Here is a 24,047-nt window from a genome sequence, read left to right on the forward strand (position 1 = left end):
TCCGTCGCAGTGTTTTTTGACTCACTGTTTGAAGCTTGCATTTTGGCTGTGTTTTGATGCCCTGCTACTTTCTGCTATTTTGTGTCATTACTGAGTGAACTGAGAATCATTCGCCACTCAGTGACTGTTCTTTCCATCAGTTCCACATCGAGCCACCTGGTCCCAGACTCATCATCACCTCATCTCCACTCCTAGTCTGGATCTCACAGTCTATCTCCACTCCTGGTCTGGATCTTACACCTCATCTCCACTCCTGGTCTGGATCTTACACCTCATCTCCACTCTTAGTCTGGATCTTACACCTCGTCTCTACTCCTGGTCTGGATCTTACATCTCATCTCCACTCCTGGTCTGGATCTTACAGCTCATCTCCACTCCTAGTTTCTGTGTAGACTCTCAGTTGTCCAGGTGGTTTCCATAGTAGAGAAGCTTGAATCTTCGACTGGACTGGGTTGCTTGACGCGAGGACATTTCGCTTCAAATCGCAGAAGCTTCCTCAGCTAATATTCTTGCTCTGGTGGTCTGACTTCTGTCTTGACTCTTGTAGAGAAGAATAATCAAGAAGTCACAAAAGCTGGAGTTTCACAAAGGTTCACAAACGTTTCACATAGAATGCTTCCTTGACCCCTCTCTCAAACCATTTCTTCTCTCTGGCTAAGATTTTAACTTCCTTGTCCGCAAACGTGTGGTTAGTGTCTTTAAGGTGGAAATGAACTGCAGACTGAGATCCACTGGTGCCCTCTCTGCGGTGCTGGTATAGCCTTTTGTGTAAAGGTTGCTTAGTCTCACCTATGTAGTGTTTGTTACAGTTTTCCTGACATCTGATAGAATACACTACATTGCTCTGTTTGTAACTAGGGATCCTGTCCTTAGAACTAATTTCTGTCTCAAGGTGTTAACCGGTTTAAAGTAAACTGAGATTTTGTGCTGTCTGAAGATCCTCTGTAGTTTTTCCCCTACTCCTGCTAAATAAGGGAGAGACACTCCTCTTCTTCTTGTCTCCGTCTCCTGTCTATCTGGTCTCTTTGTTCTCTGGGACTTCTGCACTTTGTCCAGGGACCATTGTGGGTACCCACATTGTCTTGTCCGGAAAGCCCTCACAGTATGTGGGTATGTGGATCTTACACCTCATCTTCACTCCTGGTCTGGATCTTACAGTTCATCTGCACTCCTGGTCTGGATCTTACACCTCATCTCCACTCCTGGACTGGGGCTCACACCTCATCTCCACTCCTGGTCTGGATCTTACAGTTCATCTGCGCTCCTGGTCTGGATCTTACAGCTCATCTCCACTCCTGGTCTGGATCTTACAGTTCATCTGCACTCCTGGTCTGGATCTTACACCTCATCTGCACTCCTGGTCTGGATCTTACAGCTCATCTCCACTCCTGGTCTGGATCTTACAGTTCATCTGCACTCCTGGTCTGGATCTTACAGCTCATCTCCACTCCTGGACTGGGGCTCACACCTCATCTCCACTCCTGGTCTGGATCTTACAGTTCATCTGCACTCCTGGTCTGGATCTTACAGCTCATCTCCACTCCTGGTCTGGATCTTACACCTCATCTGCACTCCTGGTCTGGATCTTACAGCTCATCTCCACTCCTGGTCTGGATCTTACAGTTCATCTGCACTCCTGGTCTGGCTCTTACAGCTCATCTCCACTCCTGGACTGGGGCTCACACCTCATCTCCACTCCTGGTCTGGATCTTACAGTTCATCTGCACTCCTGGTCTGGATCTTACAGTTCATCTGCACTCCTGGTCTGGATCTTACAGCTCATCTCCACTCCTGGTCTGGATCTTACAGCTCATCTCCACTCCTGGTCTGGATCTTACAGTTCATCTGCACTCCTGGTCTGGATCTTACAGCTCATCTCCACTCCTGGTCTGGATCTTACACCTCATCTCCACTCCTGGTCTGGATCTTACAGTTCATCTGCACTCCTGGTCTTGATCTTACACCTCATCTCCACTCTTAGTCTGGATTTTACACCTCATCTCTACTCCTGGTCTGGATCTTACAGCTCATCTCCACTCCTGGTCTGGATCTTACAGCTCATCTCCACTCCTGGACTGGGGCTCACACCTCATCTCCACTCCTGGTCTGGATCTTACAGTTCATCTGTACTCCTGGTCTGGATCTTACAGTTCATCTGCACTCCTGGTCTGGATCTTACAGCTCATCTCCACTCCTGGTCTGGATCTTACAGCTCATCTCCACTCCTGGTCTGGATCTTACAGTTCATCTGCACTCCTGGTCTGGATCTTACAGCTCATCTCCACTCCTGGTCTGGATCTTACACCTCATCTCCACTCCTGGTCTGGATCTTACAGTTCATCTGCACTCCTGGTCTTGATCTTACACCTCATCTCCACTCTTAGTCTGGATCTTACACCTCATCTCTACTCCTGGTCTGGATCTTACAGCTCATCTCCACTCCTGGTCTGGATCTTACACCTCATCTCTACTCCTGGTCTGGATATTACACCTCATCTCCACTCCTGGTCTGGATCTTACACCTCATCTCCACTCTTAGTCTGGATCTTACACCTCGTCTCTACTCCTGGTCTGGATCTTACACCTCATCTCCACTCCTGGTCTGGATCTTACACCTCATCTCCACTCCTGGTCTGGATCTTACAGTTCATCTGCACTCCTGGTCTGGATCTTACAGCTCATCTCCACTCCTGGTCTGGATCTTACACCTCATCTCCACTCCTGGTCTGGATCTTACAGTTCATCTGCACTCCTGGTCTTGATCTTACACCTCATCTCCACTCTTAGTCTGGATCTTACACCTCATCTCTACTCCTGGTCTGGATATTACACCTCATCTCCACTCCTGGTCTGGATCTTACACCTCATCTCCACTCTTAGTCTGGATCTTACACCTCGTCTCTACTCCTGGTCTGGATCTTACATCTCATCTCCACTCCTGGTCTGGATCTTACAGCTCATCTCCACTCCTAGTTTCTGTGTAGACTCTCAGTTGTCCAGGTGGTTTCCATAGTAGAGAAGCTTGAATCTTCGACTGGACTGGGTTGCTTGACGCGAGGACATTTCACTTCAAATCGCAGAAGCTTCCTCAGCTAATATTCTTGCTCTGGTGGTCTGACTTCTGTCTTGACTCTTGTAGAGAAGAATAATCAAGAAGTCACAAAAGCTGGAGTTTCACAAAGGTTCACAAACGTTTCACAAAGAATGCCTCCTTGACCCCTCTCTCAAACCATTTCTTCTCTCTGGCTAATATTTTAACTTCCTTGTCCTCAAATGTGTGGTTAGTGTCTTTAAGGTGGACATGAACTGCAGACTGAGGTCCACTGGTGCCCTCTCTGCGGTGCTGGTATAGTCTTTTGTGTAAAGGTTGCTTAGTCTCACCTATGTAGTGTTTGTTACAGTTTTCCTGACATCTGATAGAATACACTACATTGCTCTGTTTGTAACTAGGGATCCTGTCCTTAGAACTAATTTCTGTCTCAAGGTGTTAACCGGTTTAAAGTAAACTGAGATTTTGTGCTGTCTGAAGATCCTCTGTAGTTTTTCCCCTACTCCTGCTAAATAAGGGAGAGACACTCCTCTTCTTCTTGTCTCCGTCTCCTGTCTATCTGGTCTCTTTGTTCTCTGGGACTTCTGCACTTTGTCCAGGGACCATCGTGGGTACCCACGTTGTCTTGTCCGGAAAGCCCTCACAGTATGTGGGTATGTGGATCTTACACCTCATCTTCACTCCTGGTCTGGATCTTACACCTCATCTCCACTCCTGGACTGGGGCTCACACCTCATCTCCACTCCTGGTCTGGATCTTACAGTTCATCTGCACTCCTGGTCTGGATCTTACAGCTCATCTCCACTCCTGGACTGGGGCTCACACCTCATCTCCACTCCTGGTCTGGATCTTACAGTTCATCTGCACTCCTGGTCTGGATCTTACAGCTCATCTCCACTCCTGGACTGGGGCTCACACCTCATCTCCACTCCTGGTCTGGATCTTACAGTTCATCTGCACTCCTGGTCTGGATCTTACAGCTCATCTCCACTCCTGGTCTGGATCTTACACCTCATCTGCACTCCTGGTCTGGATCTTACAGCTCATCTCCACTCCTGGTCTGGATCTTACAGATCATCTCCACTCCTGGTCTGGATCTTACAGCTCATCTCCACTCCTGGTCTGGATCTTACAGCTCATCTCCACTCCTGGTCTGGATCTTACACCTCATCTCCACTCCTGGTCTGGATCTTACAGCTCATCTCCACTCCTGGTCTGGATCTTACAGTTCATCTGCTCTCATGGTCTGGATCTTACAGCTCATCTCCACTCCTGGACTGGGGCTCACACCTCATCTCCACTCCTGGTCTGGATCTTACAGTTCATCTGCACTCCTGGTCTGGATCTTACAGCTCATCTCCACTCCTGGTCTGGATCTTACACCTCATCTGCACTCCTGGTCTGGATCTTACAACTCATCTCCACTCCTGGACTGGGGCTCACACCTCATCTCCACTCCTGGTCTGGATCTTACAGTTCATCTGCACTCCTGGTCTGGATCTTACACCTCATCTCCACTCCTGGTCTGGATCTTACAGTTCATCTGCACTCCTGGTCTTGATCTTACACCTCATCGCCACTCTTAGTCTGGATCTTACACCTCATCTCTACTCCTGGTCTGGATCTTACAGCTCATCTCCACTCCTGGTCTGGATCTTACAACTCATCTCTACTCCTGGTCTGGATATTACACCTCATCTCCACTCCTGGTCTGGATCTTACACCTCGTCTCTACTCCTGGTCTGGATCTTACACCTCATCTCCACTCTTAGTCTGGATCTTACACCTCGTCTCTACTCCTGGTCTGGATCTTACACCTCATCTCTACTCCTGGTCTGGATCTTACAGCTCATCTGCACTCCTGGTCTGGATCTTACAGCTCATCTCCACTCCTGGTCTGGATCTTACACACCATCTCTACTCCTGGTCTGGATCTTACACCTCATCTCCACTCTTAGTCTGGATCTTACACTCTATCTCCACTCCTGGTCTGGATCGTACACCACATCTTCAGTCCTGGTCTGGATCTCCACCTCATTCCCACTCCTGGTCTGGATCTCCACCTCATTTCCACTCCTGGTCTGGATCTTGCACCACATCTCCACTCCTGGTCTGGATCTCCACCTCATCTCCATTCCTGGTCTGGATCTCCACCTCATCTCCATTCCTGGTCTGGATCTCACACCACATCTCCATTCCTGGTCTGGATCTCCACCTCATCTCCATTCCTGGTCTTGAACTCACACCTCATCTCCGTTCCTGGTCTGGATCTCCACCTCATTTCCACTCCTGGGCTGGATCTCACACTCTATCTCCACTCCTGGGCTGGATCTCACACTCTATCTCCACTCCTGGTCTGGATCTTACACCTCATCTCCACTCCTGGTCTGGATCTCCACCTCATCTCCACTCCTGGTTTGGATCTCACACCTGTACACCTGGTCTCGCTGGGCTGTGGCTTCCTGTTTCCACCGCAGCGAGGGCTGGGTCTCCCATCTCCAGACCATTTCATCAGCATTCAAAATTATGCGGCATTTTCCCTTGTAGTCATTTCTGTACAATAAATCTGGTTTCATTAATCTGTTCAGCCTCCTGCTTTGGAGTCCGATCCGGTTTTTGGATCACGACCATAACAGATAAAGCCAGTTACAGTTTCATGTCATACATTCTCCTGTAAGTCCTATGGTGTTGGGTACTACTTGGTTGTAGGTTTATGATCCACATATTGAGTCAGCAGGTTCCATGTTGAAACTGCTCTACCAGACGCAAGGCTATTTGTGTAAAGTGCAATTTAAAGAGTAAACAGTACTTAGACCTGTGGAGGTCTTTAGTAAGAGCAAGGTAATGAACTTGCTTTCCACCACACAGGCTGTAGGACTCCGTGGTCAACCTCCTACATGGAGCAATTCCTCCCAGTGATCCCAAACCTTTTTGCTGTGAGGCATCCATGCTAACGGCTAAGCCCCTATGGAAATATAAATAGAGGAAAAATATTTTTTTAAATTTCTGGCTGCATGGTTGCAGCAGCTGTAAAAGCGCTACAAGCTCCTACAGTTCCTGCTTACGGCCAAACCGCTCTGAGAACTCCTGCATTTGTCTCATCCTGGAAGCCACGCAGAGCCAGGCCTGGGACACCACCTGACTGTCCCATGTGCTGTGAGCCTTTTTGTCCAGTAGATGGAGTAAGCCTGAGGCATTTGAGAAGACTAAAATGTCTTGTTTTGAGTGACTAAAATGTCTATCTTCATGTATTGTGCAAATCCTTTGATACATGGAGGCACAATGGGACTGTGACAGCGCCTGGGACATTCCCCCACTGTGGCTGTAATGACGTGAAAAAAAAGATTGTGCGCCTGCACATGTCTGATATCCAACATCTTTCATTTTCCAAAACATTCTAATAATCAAGGACAAACGCCACACAATAGTGTGACTGTAACATTATCACCTAATGTTCTCATGACGTTATCAAAACATTCAATTGTTACCTGGGAACATACTCTTGTAAAACTGGCTGTTGTTCCTCTGTTAGACGATTGTGACACAATCTGCAAAATGGCATCAAAGGATGTCCCTTACCAAACCAGGCACATGGCACCATTCAGAGGTCCTGGTCCCAGTCAGGTGGTCCCAGTCCCAGTCAGGCGGTCCCAATGTAACAGTGGAAATCTTATTTATATCTATATCATATCTATAACTATCTACAATAGTAATATTTCCTATTCTGAAGTATCTTTAAATCCCCCTTCTAAATATACTCTACAAATACCGGGACCTGATTTAGAGGGATAAGATATCCTGGGACAACTCACCACCAGAGGAAGTTATCCAGGGGGGAAGATAAACTATTACACTGGTCCCAGTCAGGCAGTTCCGGTCCCAATCAGGCAGTCCTGGTCACAGTCAGGCGGTCCCAGTCCCAGTGAAGCAGTCCCGGTCCCAGTCCCAGTCCCAGTCCCAGTCAAGCGGTCATGTTCCCAGTCAGTAGTCCCGGTTCCAGTCAGGTGGTCCCAGTCCCAGTCTGTGGTCCCGGTACTAATCAGGTGGTCCTGTTCCCAGTCAGGCGGTCCTGGTCCCAGTCTGTCTAAAAGGGTGAACTGGCTGCAGGCAAATATAACACTGTCTGTATGTAATCTATCAAACATTTGTGGGGACGACACTTCGCTACCTCTCCTGTCTCCAACATTTTTCCAACAGTAATTATCAGTTAAAATCCAGCAATTTCATTTTGCTCATATTCCAAAAGCTTGCACAGTTTTTAGCTGTCATTCCTTTCATTTTGTTCACTCACTCTCTCATCTTCACCTACTTACTCCGATTAAGGGTCACGGGGGGCTACAGCCTATCCCAGCAGCTATAGGGCGCGAGGCGGGGTTCGTCCTGGACAGGACGCCAAGTCTGTCACAGGGACACATATAGACAAAGTCCATCTAACCTGCATGTCTTTAAATGTTGGAGGAAGCCGGAGCACAGGGAGGGAACCCACACAAACATGAGGAGAACACGCAAACTCCACACAGAAAGGACACAGGTGGGAATCAAACCCATGACCTTCTTGCTGTGAGGCAACAGTGCTAACCACTAATCCACCGTGCCGTCCCCTTTCATTTTGCAGCGGTAAACAACTGGATCTCACAAAAAAACACATTCAAATGTACATCATTCTGATCACTTAACAAAAAGTGTAACAGGTCATCACTGACTCTTGTAGCTGCTGGCCAGCTCCCTTTTCTGTTTGATTCCTCAAAGAATGTTCAGTAATCCAGCTTCTTTTGTAGTCTTTTTTTAAACTTAGATCTATATGTTTGTACATGCTGTCAATCATCACTTTTGGTCTTGTGTCATGCTGTAAGAATGGCACATTGTACCTCACGTGCCACTTTATGTAGGTGTGTTTTTTTTTTTTGCTGCACACATAATTTGCAAATGAGGCTCCAGAATATAAACCTGTGTGTCATCAGCATAACAGTCAGACATAATTACATAACTGAAAAATATGACCCAAAAATGCTGTGTTGAGTGAGAAAAAGAGCGGGTCCAGAACAGAATGTTGTGGCACCCCAAATTTCACAATAGAAAATCTAAATATGATGTTATAATGATGGCCCATCATGCCAAAAACAGTAGTGGGAAGCAGATGGGAGTCCACAACTCCACCTGGAGAGGGTGTGAGTCCAATCCAGGTCTCTTCCCAGTCAGTGTCAGTACTCATTTACAGCTGGATTCCATCTGGGTTCTTTGCTTTAGTAAGTGTAGTTTCTGTGACTCTTACCATCCAAACAGATTATACCCCTGTTTGATCTGAACCTGGCTGCAGTGGTGTGAATCCTGGGATTCTGGATATTAATGTCAAAACCCTTGTCAGTAGGCATTTTGAGAACCAGTCATGTTCAGACGCTGCCTTTTGTTCCTAATGGGCCTTTCACACTGAATACGTCAGGCCAATCCATCAACGTGTCGGAATCCATCAGAAAACGCCTCAGACGGATCCGACGCATGACGTCAGACGCGTCTCTTTGGAAGCAGCAAAAAAAAAAAAAAAGGGGGGGGGGGGTTGCTATGTCACACTCTGGCTGTTTCACAACCTGAAAAAAGTTCAGCGATCACCATCTTGAATTTGCGTCGCCTGAACCACAAAAAAGCTTTAAAAAACAGCAGTAGAATGATTCTCCCATCACCCTGCTGGGCGAAGCTTTTTTTTCAGCTACTTTTCGGAGTGACGCCGACCGAGGGAGGACTGACGACTTGGTGGGATATCGATCGAACAACGACAGCGGGCCAACCCGCACGGAGAAGCTGGGATTTGGGGCATCATCACTGGGCAGAGCGAGGCAGGCAGCCGGGGTGATGGAGTAAACCCACTGAGTCTGAAATCTCCCACTTTTTGGATATATGTGAAGTCCCAGTTTGACCAGCGGAGTTTAGTTCTGCAGCTTTATTGAGGTGAGAATAAAAAGTGACGTTTGCTGAACTGCTGTGAAGGTTTAATGATCGGCTAACGTTAGCTTAGCCTTTTAGCACAGTTGATCTGAGTGAACGCTTTAATTTCTAAATGGTTCAGTTTTTTTTATTTTTACCAAATAAAGCTACAGTTTTTTTCAGAGACCACAAAAGCTCAACTTTAAATAACTGATTTTTTCTGGCGTTTTTTCCATCGTTTTTTTTTTCCCATTTTTTTTCTTCCTTTTTTATATATAAACTGTTTAGTGTTTCTTTATATTTAAAGAAATATTTTTATTTGTCCCAATCAGGAACATTTGCTGTGCAGACAACCAAACTTCCATTGATGAGCTGAACACCACGAAGTCCAGTCGAAAGAAAACATCTCTGCTCTTCAAAATAGGACAAAAGTGTCTTCAGCAACACCACCAGAGTTCAAAGCTGCAGAAGAGACCTTCATCTGGTCCAGAGAATCCAGCAGAACATCACCTGCTTCTAAATAAAAGGCTCTTTCAACAGCAACTATTTTATTATTTTTTAAAAAGCTGTTTCATTTTATATTTTAACAATAAATGAACGGATCATTAAAAATGTCCACAAAATCAAAGTCAAAAGACATTTGCACAGGTAGAAGCTCTCCACTTATTGTGCTCAAATTCATATTTTAGAAATGACTCTGTCCTGATAATATTAAAGGCAATTACATGTTTTGACGAAATTACAAGATGAAATGACCATTAAAAAAAAATTCATCATGAGGTTTATGTCACAGAAATCCTACTTTACAATCACACTGCAGTCATTGTTAAATTATTTCCTGTTGCATTTATAATAAACATTTGTATTTATTTACAGTGTCTGTTTATGGTTGAAATGAGATATAAATAATCTACCAGACTTAAAAAAAAGTTACAAATTTCCATGTTATTTTGTCTAAAAATAAATGTCTGTGGTTCCTTATGTTAAACAAGAAATGCTCTAATCTGAAATCAAAGGTGGTTTTAATTTACAGATGAAAGGTTTCTAAAGAACCATTTATTGATTTATTTAACTATTTTAATTACAAGTGTTCTAAATTTTTTAAACAGTAATCAGAAATTCTGAGGTAACAAACAACAACAAAAAACATTTCCAAGGATTTTTCTTCAGAAAACTGCTCTATAAATGAGCAGTCCTGTGACACGTTTCTGTTTTGTACAGATCAGTGGTTTCAATGCCGATCCATTTTTTTTTTTTTTAACACTGATCCATTTTGTACAGATCAGTGGTTTCTGCCACCCATCTTCCGTGTTTTGGCCCAACGCGTCATTCCTATTGGACAGCGTGAAGGTACGTCACGGCTCAGAGCATTGAAAGTTGGATTGGATTGAACTTTGACTCCGTCAGCCTGCCGTCGGTTTAGCTCGGCTTTTGACGCGATGCATCTGACGCATCTAAAACACAACGCGTCTCATTGAAAATAATGCTTTTTAGACCGATTTTTGACGCATTTGCTGCATCTGACGTATTCAGTGTGAAAGGCCCATTAGACATCAAATTTCTTGCTTTTGAGTTATTCTCTGACCCTATGAGCGTGAAACGTGATGGTGCAGGAAGCGAAGCGGTGGCGGCTCTTACGTGATGCTGTTTTGGTGCAGAGTGAGCAGCTCGTTGCTGTCCTCCTCGGTGGCCTTCTTGTCCAGGTTACGGAAGTGTTGCATGGCTGTCACGCTGATCTTGCTTGTCTGTTTGGGAATGTCCAACTTCTTCCCAAACTCCAGAGCACTGGGGCCGTTATAAGTGAACAGGTAGGGGCAGCAGTCATGACCCTGGGAGAGAAGGGGAGGGATTATAATCAGCAGATTAATGTTCATTAACAGCCAGACGTTCAGCAGCCTCAAAGCTCTAACAGGCTGTCTGATAGCCACAGAGGGCCGCAAGGCAACTAAAGTTTCATCTCTGGGTTACCTCTGGGTTACTGGGTTGAAGACTAAACTAGGAGTCCAGCTGCTTCTACATAAACTTGGAGATACTTCCTACCAGCACAACTGAGAACCTTCACCAACAAAATAATCAAATTTTACAAAGAGACTAAAAGAAAAACAAAAGTAGAAGGTGGGTGAACAACAGCTATGCACATGCTGTTTTAAAAGTGGTTGTCCAGCGTCTCAGCAGTATGTCTCGGGGGTTGCTGGACTGAACTGCTTTCCCCTCCTTCTTAAATGATGTTGCTAATAGTTGGAGGACTGTAAACCTCATCCTGTGACTGTCTCAGGGTGCTCACGTCTGAGCATCCTGTCTGTTACTGTTGTGCTGCCTTGGTGTTTGCTCTGCTCCTCCTCCCTTCCTGTTCCTCCAGGTGCTGATTCTGTACACCTGCCTGCAGTCAGCCACACCTGTACTTAAACCCTGGTCCTGCCGCTTCACACTCACTGGACACTCTTTTTTCTGGTCTGCTGTCAGCTCCGTCACAGGCTCCTGGTCCTGGTCCTGGTTCTAGTTCAGTCATCTTACACTATCTGGTTCTGGAACTTACTCCACCCACCTCTGAGTCATGTCGGCGTCTCCATCCTCCAGTGTCGTCCTCCTTGGATTTGTATATTTATCAACTGAAAATTGTTTGCATAATAAAATGATTTTTTTTTTTTTTCTGTTCATTTTGGCTCTCTGCATTTTGGGTCCTAACCTCTGTCTCTGTCTCTGTGGACGAGTGTTCCAGCTGATTGATTTCTGCTCTGTCGATCTTATTGGAGCTGCTGTTCAGTGAACTATCCGACCGTGTGTTGGCTGGGTTAAGTTGGGACGCGGTGGAGATGAACTGTGGGTCACACTGTCCCCTGGACTCTATCTCAGGAACATTCATTTTGTTTGCATGTTTGTCAGTTCTTTGCTGTATTTTGTTCACCTGATTCTTGTTTTGTTTGTTTGGCCTAAGCAGCCGGTCGTCCCTCTGAGTCTGGTCTGCTTGAGGCTTCTTCCTCAAAAACACTGGAGAGAGTTTTTCCTTACCACGCTCACCTACATGCTTGCTCACGCTTTTCATTCTGAATCAAAAGTTCAAAGCACTTTACATTGATGCCTAGCATTCACACACACCCTCACACACCTTGCAAGGTGCTCAACTGCACATCGGTAGCAACTGGCAATTCAGAACATTGTCCAAGGGTCCTTCGTGATTTTCTAGTCTAGCTGTGGTTTAAACCAAGGATGCTCTACTCACCATCACCTCTAAGGTCACCTTGGGGTGAGTTGTGTTGTGATTTGGTGCTATGTAAATAAATTGAAATGAATCGATTACTATGCCTTCCAAAGATAAAGAAGAAGTCAGCAGGTTGCAGAACTCTTAGTTATTGTGCACCTTTTGTGTGGAACAGCCTTCCCACTGAAACACTGATTCTGTGGAGTCCGTTGAATCCAACTTAAATCATCGTTATCATAGTTTTCTCTGTCTGATTCTCTGCTTTACGTATTTTCCCTCTCGCGTCTATCAGTCACCTTACAGATGGAGAAGGACTCGGTCTCATCCAGACCAAACTGAGAGTGATTTTGTGAAGAACAGCAGCATGTTAGCAGTTTATGTGTGAGTTTGTTGAGTCTGATGTTACTGTGCAGTAATCATTCTGATTGGTTGATGTCTGATCTGTTCTCTGACTGAGATTGTGTCTGCTGACTTTAAGAGAGAGTGGGGGGTGATCTTCTGGGGGAATCAGTATGACTAATTCTGAACTTCAGGATTATCTTATGGGACACAGGGTTATTGTGGGTTGTCTTGTTAACTATTCGTCATCGTGAACTCTGGACTCATCGTCCCCTCTGGGTCAGGGAAGTTACTGCCCCGATTATGGACACTTTACTGGACCACTTTGGGAAGAAAGAACAGCCATCGGAACGGAAGGTCAACTCACTGGTTTCCCTGAGTGACAGCACTTTTTCATGGACGACCACCTGTAAGTCGCTCTCCATTTACTGCTCAAGATTTCTTAGATCGCTTCACAAAGAGATGACATTAGGTTAAATATAATATAGTATAGTATACAAATAATGAATGTATATGAGTTAAATGGTACAAATATTTCATGAGGTGAAAGCTGGAACAAACCATTCAATGAGCCAAAGCCAAGTTTAATGGTTTGTTCCAACTTTCACCGAATTAAATATTCGTTCCTTTGAAAGAATGTAAAAACATTCATTATTTGTTTTATATAACGACTAAAATAGATCTGTGTCATTTTATATTAATTTACAAACAACAGAAAAAGGATTTACATTTTGGTGCTTCCTCAGTGCAGCGAAAAAAAATAATGTCAGAAATTAATCCATCTTTGGTGTTTCACTGCTGCTTTGACATCAACAATCCAACACGAACTTTAAATAAGAGTCTGACGATGAAGAATTATTCATCCATGCCGTGCATCAAATTGTCCTCCGTCAGCAAAACAAACTCCGCCATATTTGTTTTAAAGCTAAGTGCCACCTGGCTTGTGTGAGCGTTCATGCGGGGCGCGATCACACAAGCGGGAAGGCGCTGGTGCACAAGGGTACTACCAAAAAAAAACAAAAAAAAACAGCGCAGCACATTTGTTTTGTGTGCGTGTGTGTGTGTGTGTGTGTGTGTGTGTGTGTGTGTGTGTGTGTGTGTGTGTGTGTGTGTGTGTGTGTGTGTGTGTGTGTGTGTGTGTGTGTGTGTGTGTGTGCAGAGTACAATGGTACCAAATGTATGGAACCAAATTTGCACTCTAAATAAACCCAAACTACACTCTATATGTAATGCAACACAAATAGGATGAATAATCCATGTCATGTGACATACAAAGCACCAATCAAATGACAAGGATCCACTCAGTGGAATATAGTATAGTATAGTATAGTATAGTATAGTATAGTGTGATATAACATAGTATAGTATATTATAATATGGAATGGTATAGTATAGTGTAATATAGTATAACATAGTATAGTATAGTGTAATATAATATAGTGTAGTATGGTGTAATATGATATAGTATGGTGTAATATAGTATAGTATAGTGTAATATAGTATAGTGCAATATAATATATCATTGTATAGTATAGCATGGTGTAATATAATATAGTATAGTATAGCATAATATAGTATAGTATAGTGTAATATGGTATAGTGTGGCATAGTATAGTATAGTGTAGTATAGTGTGATATAATGTGGTATAGTATAGTGTAATATAATATAGCAGTATAGTATAGTGTAATATAACATAGTATAGTATAGTGTAATATAGTATAGCATAGTATGGTATAGTGTAATATATTATAGTATAAAATATAACAGAATAGTATGGCGTAATACAATATAGTATAGTGTAATATAGTATAGTATAGTGTAATATAATATAACATAGTATAGTGTAGTATAATATAGCATAGTGTGATATAATACAATATAGTGTAGTATAGTGTAATATAGCAAAGTGAAGTGTAATTTAGTATAGTATAGTGAAATATAGTATAGTATAGTATAATATAATATAGCATAGTATGGTATAGTGTAATATAATATAGTATAGTATAGTGTAATATAGTATAACATAGTATAGTATAGTGTGATATCAATCAATCAATCAATTTTTTTATATAGCGCCAAATCACAACAACAGTTGCCCCAAGGCGCTTTATATTGTAAGGCAAGGCCATACAATAATTATGTAAAAAACCCCAAAGGTCAAAACGACCCCCTGTGAGCAAGCACTTGGCTACAGTGGGAAGGAAAAAACTCCCTTTTAACAGGAAGAAACCTCCAGCAGAACCAGGCTCAGGGAGGGGCAGTCTTCTGCTGGGACTGGTTGGGGCTGAGGGAGAGAACCAGGAAAAAGACATGCTGTGGAGGGAGCAGAGATCAATCACTAATGATTAAATGCAGAGTGGTGCATACAGAGCAAAAAGAGAAAGAAACAGGTGCATCATGGGAACCCCCCCAGCAGTCTACGTCTATAGCAGCATAACTAAGGGATGGTTCAGGGTCACCTGATCCAGCCCTAACTATAAGCTTTAGCAAAAAGGAAAGTTTTAAGCCTAATCTTAAAGTAGAGAGGGTGTCTGTCTCCCTGATCTGAATTGGGAGCTGGTTCCACAGGAGAGGAGCCTGAAAGCTGAAGGCTCTGCCTCCCATTCTACTCCTACAAACCCTAGGAACTACAAGTAAGCCTGCAGTCTGAGAGTGAAGCGCTCTATTGGGGTGATATGGTACTATGAGGTCCCTAAGATAAGATGGGACCTGATTATTCAAAACCTTATAAGTAAGAAGAAGAATTTTAAATTCTATTCTAGAATTACAGGAAGCCAATGAAGAGAGGCCAATATGGGTGAGATATGCTCTCTCCTTCTAGTCCCGTCAGTACTCTAGCTGCAGCATTTTGAATTAACTGAAGGCTTTTCAGGGAACTTTTAGGACAACCTGATAATAATGAATTACAGTAGTCCAGCCTAGAGGAAATAATGCATGAATTAGTTTTTCAGCATCACTCTGAGACAAGACCTTTCTAATTTTAGAGATATTGCGTAAATGCAAAAAAGCAGTCCTACATATTTGTTTAATATGCGCATTGAAGGACATATCTTGATCAAAAATGACTCCAAGATTTCTCACAGTATTACTAGAGGTCAGGGTAATGCCATCCAGAGTAAGGATCTGGTTAGACACCATGTTTGTAAGATTTGTGGGACCAAGTACAATAACTTCAGTTTTATCTGAATTTAAAAGCAGGAAATTAGAGGTCATCCATGTCTTTATGTCTGTAAGACAATCCTGCAGTTTAACTAATTGGTGTGTGTCCTCTGGCTTCATGGATAGATAAAGCTGGGTATCATCTGCGTAACAATGAAAATTTAAGCAATGCCGTCTAATAATACTGCCTAAGGGAAGCATGTATAAAGTGAATAAAATTGGTCCTAGCACAGAACCTTGTGGAACTCCATAATTAACCTTAGTCTGTGAAGAAGACTCCCCATTTACATGAACAAATTGTAATCTATTAGATAAATATGATTCAACCACCGCAGCGCAGTGCCTTTAATACCTATGGCATGCTCTATCTCTGTAATAAAATTTTATGGTCAGCAGTATCAAAAGCAGCACTGAGGTCTAACAGGACAAGCACAGAGATGAGTCCACTGTCTAAGCCATAAGAAGATCATTTGTAACCTTCACTAATGCTGTTTCTTTCTGTACTATGATGAATTCTAAAACCTGACTGAAACTCTTCAAATAGACCATTTCCTCTGCAGATGATCAAGTTAGCTGTTTTACAACTACCCTTTCAAGAATTTTTGAGAGAAAAGGAGGTTGGAGATTGGCCTATAATTAGCTGAGATACCTGGGTCAAGTGATGGGCTTAGTAATGGTTTAATTACTGCCACCTCAAAAGCCTGTTGTACATAGCCAACTATAAAGAATAGATTGATCATATTTAAGATTGAAGCATTAATTAATGGAGGGCTTCCTTGAGCAGCCCTGGTAGGAATGGGGTTTAATAGACAGGTTGATGGTTTTGGAGGAAGTTACTAATGAAAATAACTCAGACAGAACAATCGGAGGAGAAAGAGTCTAACCAAATACCAGCATTACTGAAAGCAGCCAAAGATAACGATATGTCTTTGGGATGGTTATGAGTAATGTTTTCTGCTAATAGTTTAAAATTTTATTAGCAAAGAAAGTCATGAAGTCATTACTAGTTAAAGTAATGGAATACTCGGCTCAATAGAGCTCTGACTCTTTGTCAGCCTGGCACAGTGCTGAAAAGAAACCTGGGGTTGTTCTTATTTTCTTCAATTAGTGATGAGTAGTAAGGAGGGAGTTTTCCTTCCCAACTGTAGCCAAGTGCTTGCTCACAGGGGGTCGTTTTGACCGTTGGGGTTTTTCATGATTGTTGTATGGCCTTGCCTTACAATATAAAGCGCCTTGGGGCAACTGTTATTGTTGGGATTTGCGCTATATAAAAAAAAGTGATTGATTGATTGATTGATAGTAAGCGTCCTAGCTTTACGGAGGTTTTTTTTTTATAGAGCCACAGACTCTTTTTCCAGGCTAAGTGAAGATCTGCTAAATAGTGACAGGGCCATTTCCCTCTCCAACTTACGGGTTAACTGCTTTAAGCTGCGAGTTTGTGAGTTATACCACGGAGTCAGGCACTTCTGATTTAAGGCTTCTCTTTTCAGAGGAGCTACAGCATCCAAAGTGTGTGCTCAGTGAGGATGTAAAACTATTGACGAGATAATCTATCTCACTCACAGAGTTTAGGTAGCTACTCTGCACTGTGTTGGTATATGGCATTGGAGAACATAACAAAGAAGGAATCATATCCTTAAACCTAGGTACAGCGCTTTCTGAAAGACGTCTACGGTAATGAAACTTATTCCCCACTGCTGGGTAGTCCATTAAAGTAAATGTAAATGTTATTAAGAAATGATAGACAGAAGGGGGTTTTCAGGGAATACTGTTAAGTCTTCAATTTCCATACCATAAGTCAAAACAAGATCTAAAGTATGATTAAAGTGGTGGGTGGACTCATTTACATTTTGAGCAAAGCCAACTGAGTCTAATATAGATTAAATGCAGTGTTGAGGCTGTCATTCTCAGCATCTAGTGGAATTAAAATTGGCCCACTATAATTATCTAAGCACTAAGTCAGACAAAGGTCTGAGTAAAGGTATGAGGGTATAGTGTAATATAGTATAGTATAGTGTAACATAACATAGTATAGTATAGCGTAGTGCAATATAATATAGTATAGTGTAATATAGTATAACATAGTATAGCATAGTGTAATATAACAGTATAGTATAGTGTGATATAGTATAGTATAGTATAGTATAGTGTAATTATAATTCAGTATAGTTCAATATAGTATAGTATAGTGTAATATAACAAAGTACAGTATAGTGTATTATAATATATATAGTATAGCAGTAGGTAATATAATATAGTATAGTATAAAGGACAAAGTGTTTTTTTATCTCATAAGAACCAACAGTGCTGTATTGTGGTGTTTTTGTTGAGGTCTTCTGCTGAAGGTCATGAAAGACATTGATATTTATCTTCAGTAGCTGCAAAGTGAAATTATAAAGAAACATTTGTTTAGTGGTTAGCATTGTTGCCTCACAGCAAGAAGGTGGGATCAATTCCCACCTGTGGCCTTTCTGTGTGGAGTTCTTCCTGTGTTTGTGTGGGTTCCCTCTGGGTGCTCCGGCTTCCTCCCACATCCAAAGACATGCAGGTTAGATGGACTGGAAACTTTTAAATTGTCCATAGGTGTGAATGTGTTTGTTGTCTGTTGTGGGCCCTGTGACAGACTATCGTCCTACCCAGGGTGAACTTCGTCTTATGCTCTATGACTGCTGGGATAGGCTCCAGCCTCCTGCAACCCTTAGGTTGAGTAAGGCAGTTGAAGATGAGTGAGCGAGTTAAGCACACTCCCTGAAATACTGCTACAACATACATTTATTTGCCTGTAATCAGTCGTTGTTTGTTGTGCAATATGTGCTGTGCTTTGCAAATGGGCAGGTCAAACCTGGTGTTTCTGGTAAGATCAATTACAAAATGTTTGACATTGGTCTAGCGGTTAAGTGTTGGGCTTGAGACCAGAAGATCCTCTGTTCAAACCCCAGCCTGACCGTAAAATCACTAAGGACCCTTGGGCAAGGCCTTTAATCCCCAAGTTGCTCCCGGTGTGTACTTTGCATGGCAGCACCCTGACACTGGTGTGTGAATAGGTGAATGCAAGGCATCATTGTAGAGCAGTTTGAGCTTTACAGTGGATGAAAAAGCGCCATGTAAATGCAGTCCATTTAGCAATCAATGTTACTGATGTGGGTGCCATCACTGATACATCAGCTAGATTTTGTTCTAAAATTTTTGAAAAAGTGGTTTCACGGCAGTTTGTGGACTACCTTACTGAGAATAATCTCTTTGCAGTCTGCATTTTGAAAATATCATTCTCCAGAGACAACTCTCACTAAAGTGGTGAATGATCTTCTGCTTATAATGGATTCAGACACCACTGAATCTGGGTGCTACAGTTCTGCTACTCTTAGTGCTGCGTTTGACACAGTGGAACATCATATACTACTCGATAGGTTGGAGAATCACTTTGGGATTACTGGGAATGTCCTTGTATGGTTGGCATCCTACCTAACCAGTCACTATCATTGTGTAGTGTATAACACCACCTCAAACCTTGTTCCAATGAAATACAGGGTTCCACAACAGGATTCCGTCTTAGGCCCTCTGCTTTTCTCCCTTTATATGGCACCCCTTGGACACATACTGTGACATTATGGGTTTACCTTTCACTCCTATGCTGATGATAGGCAGCTGTACATGCTGATAACTGCTGGTAATCTCATACACCTCAAGACTTCAGACGATTGTCTTCCTTCAGTGAAAAGCTGGATGGCCAGCAATTTCTTACTTTTAAATTTGTAGGAGACCAAAAATGTTGGTCCTTGGTGCAGTGAGACATCGACATCAATATGACCAGCTAATGCTAAACTTAGACTCGTGCGTCATACATCATTATGAAAAGTGATGTATGACCTTGGGGTGGGGTATCACCTTGGGGTCATTTTTGATCCTACGTTGACCTCCACATTTAGAGATATTACAAGGACTGCTTTCTTCCACCTGCGAATATAGCAAAGATTTGTCCAATCCTGTCTATGGCTGATGCTGAGACCCTGATCCATGCGTTTGTCTCTTCTAGACTGGACTACTGCAATGTTCTATTTTCTGGTTTACCGCAGTCCAGCATTAGGGGCAGTGGTGGGCACAGTTACGCTAATCGCTAATTTGCGAAGCTAACTCTTTATTAGCGGATTAGCTTTTCAGCTAACTTTGAACACCATCAGCGGACTAATTAACTTACGCCAAATTTAGTTCTACTAACTTTCAGAGGAGGCTTGTTTCCCATAATGCCTTTTGGTGCCTCAGGGTGCAGGACTACTTTGTTAAGGTTAAAAAAGTCGGCAGGCCACAGAGCCTTCTCTTATCATGTACCTGTTTTGTGGAATGATCTCCATGTGGAGATAAAACAGTTATCAGAATCAGGATCACCTTTATTGCCATTGCACAGTAAACCAGCACAACAAAATTTGCTTGTGCATCCTCAAAAACAATGCCCATCTTCACACATAACTTACGTACACACACACATACTTCAGTAAATATTAAGAACATCAGGAGATTGGGGGGGATGAACCTCTAACTTACACCATTCCAGTCAGACATATGTCTCATATTGCACTGTCCCCAGCAGACATAACTCATATTGCACTTATCCCACACTGTCTTCATCCCACACTGCACATGTCCCACTAAAGGTCAGTTGACATTTAAAATACCAAACTTTAATAAAACCCTTAAATAGCTAAAAATCAATCCAACATTTAATAAATATACCTAAAAAGTTAAAATAGTTCAAATCAGATATTGCACTTGACATTTCACTGGTGGTTGGCTCTCACTGCGGTATTGTATAACTTCCTGTTCCGGAGCACAGCGGTGTTTTGCTGTATCTGTTAGCTGTTTAATCTGCGCAGTTAGATTGATCTAGTTATCTAGATTATGATTTGTTTCCCAGTGTAATCTTCACGTGCCTTAACTAAAGCACTCCTTCTGCTGAATCACCTCTAAATTGTTTACACATTATTCACTTTGTGTGTTTTTAGGAATCCGCTAGCTTAGCGCAGCTACTAGCTCTTAGCCGGTTTAGCATGGCGGCTTCTCCTGTCTCTCCCGCACTTTTCTGCTCTGGGTGTGAAATGTTTAGTTATTCCTCGGCCTCCTTTAGCAGTAACGGTACTTGTAATAAGTGTAGCTTATTCGTAGCTTTGGAGGCCAGGCTGGGCGAATTGGAGACTCGGCTCCGCACCGTGGAAAATTCTACAGCTAGCCAGGCCCCTGTAGTCGGTGCGGACCAAGGTAGCTTAGCCGCAGTTAGTTCCCCCCTGGCAGATCCCGAGCAGCTGGGAAAGCAGGCTGACTGGGTGACTGTGAGGAGGAAGCGTAGCCCTAAACAGAAGCCCCGTGTACACCGCCAACCCGTTCACATTTCTAACCGTTTTTCCCCACTCGACGACACACCCGCTGAGGAACAAACTCTGGTTATTGGCGACTCTGTTTTGAGAAATGTGAAGTTAGCGACACCAGCAACCGTAGTCAATTGTCTTCCGGGGGCCAGAGCAGGCGACATTGAAGGAAATTTGAAACTGCTGGCTAAGGCTAAGCGTAAATTTGGTAAGATTGTAATTCACGTCGGCAGTAATGACACTCAGTTACGCCAATCGGAGGTCACTAAAATTAACATTAAATCGGTGTGTAACTTTGCAAAAACAATGTCGGACTCTGTAGTTTTCTCTGGGCCCCTCCCCAATCGGACCGGGAGTGACATGTTTAGCCGCATGTTCTCCTTGAATTGCTGGCTGTCTGAGTGGTGTCCAAAAAATGAGGTGGGCTTCATTGATAATTGGCAAAGCTTCTGGGGAAAACCTGGTCTTGTTAGGAGAGACGGCATCCATCCCACTTTGGATGGAGCAGCTCTCATTTCTAGAAATCTGGCCAATTTTCTTAAATCCTCCAAACCGTGACTATCCAGGGTTGGGACCAGGATGGCAGAGTTGTAGTCTTACACACCTCTCTGCAGCTTCTCTCCCCCTGCCATCCCCTCATTACCCCATCCCCGTAGAGACGGTGCCTGCTCCCAGACCACCAATAACCAGCAAAAATCTATTTAAGCATAAAAATTCAAAAGAAAAAATAATATAGCACCTTCAACTGCACCACAGACTAAAACAGTTAAATGTGGTCTATTAAACATTAGGTCTCTCTCTTCTAAGTCCCTGTTGGTAAATGATATAATAATTGATCAACATATTGATTTATTCTGCCTTACAGAAACCTGGTTACAGCAGGATGAATATGTTAGTTTAAATGAGTCAACACCCCCGAGTCACACTAACTGTCAGAATGCTCGTAGCACGGGCCGGGCGGAGGATTAGCAGCAATCTTCCATTCCAGCTTATTAATTAATCAAAACCCAGACAGAGCTTTAATTCATTTGAAAGCTTGACTCTTAGTCTTGTCCATCCAAATTGGAAGTCCCAAAACCAGTTTTATTTGTTATTATCTATCGTCCACCTGGTCGTTACTGTGAGTTTCTCTGTGAATTTTCAGACCTTTTGTCTGACTTAGTGCTTAGCTCAGATAAGATAATTATAGTGGGCGATTTTAACATCCACACAGATGCTGAGAATGACAGCCTCAACACTGCATTTAATCTATTATTAGACTCTATTGGCTTTGCTCAAAATGTAAATGAGTCCACCCACCACTTTAATCATATCTTAGATCTTGTTCTGACTTATGGTATGGAAATAGAAGACTTAACAGTATTCCCTGAAAACTCCCTTCTGTCTGATCATTTCTTAATAACATTTACATTTACTCTGATGGACTACCCAGCAGTGGGGAATAAGTTTCATTACACTAGAAGTCTTTCAGAAAGCGCTGTAACTAGGTTTAAGGATATGATTCCTTCTTTATGTTCTCTAATGCCATATACCAACACAGTGCAGAGTAGCTACCTAAACTCTGTAAGTGAGATAGAGTATCTCGTCAATAGTTTTACATCCTCATTGAAGACAACTTTGGATGCTGTAGCTCCTCTGAAAAAGAGAGCTTTAAATCAGAAGTGCCTGACTCCGTGGTATAACTCACAAACTCGTAGCTTAAAGCAGATAACCCGTAAGTTGGAGAGGAAATGGCGTCTCACTAATTTAGAAGATCTTCACTTAGCCTGGAAAAAGAGTCTGTTGCTCTATAAAAAAGCCCTCCGTAAAGCTAGGACATCTTTCTACTCATCACTAATTGAAGAAAATAAGAACAACCCCAGGTTTCTTTTCAGCACTGTAGCCAGGCTGACAAAGAGTCAGAGCTCTATTGAGCTGAGTATTCCATTAACTTTAACTAGTAATGACTTCATGACTTTCTTTGCTAACAATATTTTAACTATTAGAGAAAAAAATTACTCATAACCATCCCAAAGACGTATCGTTATCTTTGGCTGCTTTCAGTGATGCCGGTATTTGGTTAGACTCTTTCTCTCCGATTGTTCTGTCTGAGTTATTTTCATTAGTTACTTCATCCAAACCATCAACATGTTTATTAGACCCCATTCCTACCAGGCTGCTCAAGGAAGCCCTACCATTATTTAATGCTTCGATCTTAAATATGATCAATCTATCTTTGTTAGTTGGCTATGTACCACAGGCTTTTAAGGTGGCAGTAATTAAACCATTACTTAAAAAGCCATCACTTGACCCAGCTATCTTAGCTAATTATAGGCCAATCTCCAACCTTCCTTTTCTCTCAAAAATTCTTGAAAGGGTAGTTGTAAAACAGCTAACTGATCATCTGCAGAGGAATGGTCTATTTGAAGAGTTTCAGTCAGGTTTTAGAATTCATCATAGTACAGAAACAGCATTAGTGAAGGTTACAAATGATCTTCTTATGGCCTCGGACAGTGGACTCATCTCTGTGCTTGTTCTGTTAGACCTCAGTGCTGCTTTTGATACTGTTGACCATAAAATTTTATTACAGAGATTAGAGCATGCCATAGGTATTAAAGGCACTGCGCTGCGGTGGTTTGAATCATATTTGTCTAATAGATTACAATTTGTTCATGTAAATGGGGAATCTTCTTCACAGACTAAAGTTAATTATGGAGTTCCACAAGGTTCTGTGCTAGGACCAATTTTATTCACTTTATACATGCTTCCCTTAGGCAGTATTATTAGACGGTATTGCTTAAATTTTCATTGTTACGCAGATGATACCCAGCTTTATCTATCCATGAAGCCAGAGGACACACACCAATTAGCTAAACTGCAGGATTGTCTTACAGACATAAAGACATGGATGACCTCTAATTTCCTGCTTTTAAACTCAGATAAAACTGAAGTTATTGTACTTGGCCCCACAAATCTTAGAAACATGGTGTCTAACCAGATCCTTACTCTGGATGGCATTACCCTGACCTCTAGTAATACTGTGAG

At 42.7% G+C, this 24,047-nt stretch overlaps 1 protein-coding gene across 1 annotated transcript in view; it reads right to left on the reverse strand.

Annotated features, from left to right (window-relative positions):
* Positions 1–24,047, reverse strand: part of zgc:86896 (uncharacterized protein LOC415190 homolog) — an 82,652-nt gene that overhangs the window by 18,939 nt on the left and 39,666 nt on the right. Inside the window, exon 7 of the mRNA XM_034165421.1 lies at positions 10,607–10,797. Within this exon, the coding sequence (XP_034021312.1) occupies positions 10,607–10,797 (191 nt within the window). The remainder of the gene's footprint in view (positions 1–10,606; positions 10,798–24,047) is intronic.

Source organism: Thalassophryne amazonica, unplaced genomic scaffold (assembly GCF_902500255.1).
Source record: "Thalassophryne amazonica unplaced genomic scaffold, fThaAma1.1, whole genome shotgun sequence".
In the NCBI taxonomy this organism is placed as follows: domain Eukaryota; kingdom Metazoa; phylum Chordata; class Actinopteri; order Batrachoidiformes; family Batrachoididae; genus Thalassophryne; species Thalassophryne amazonica.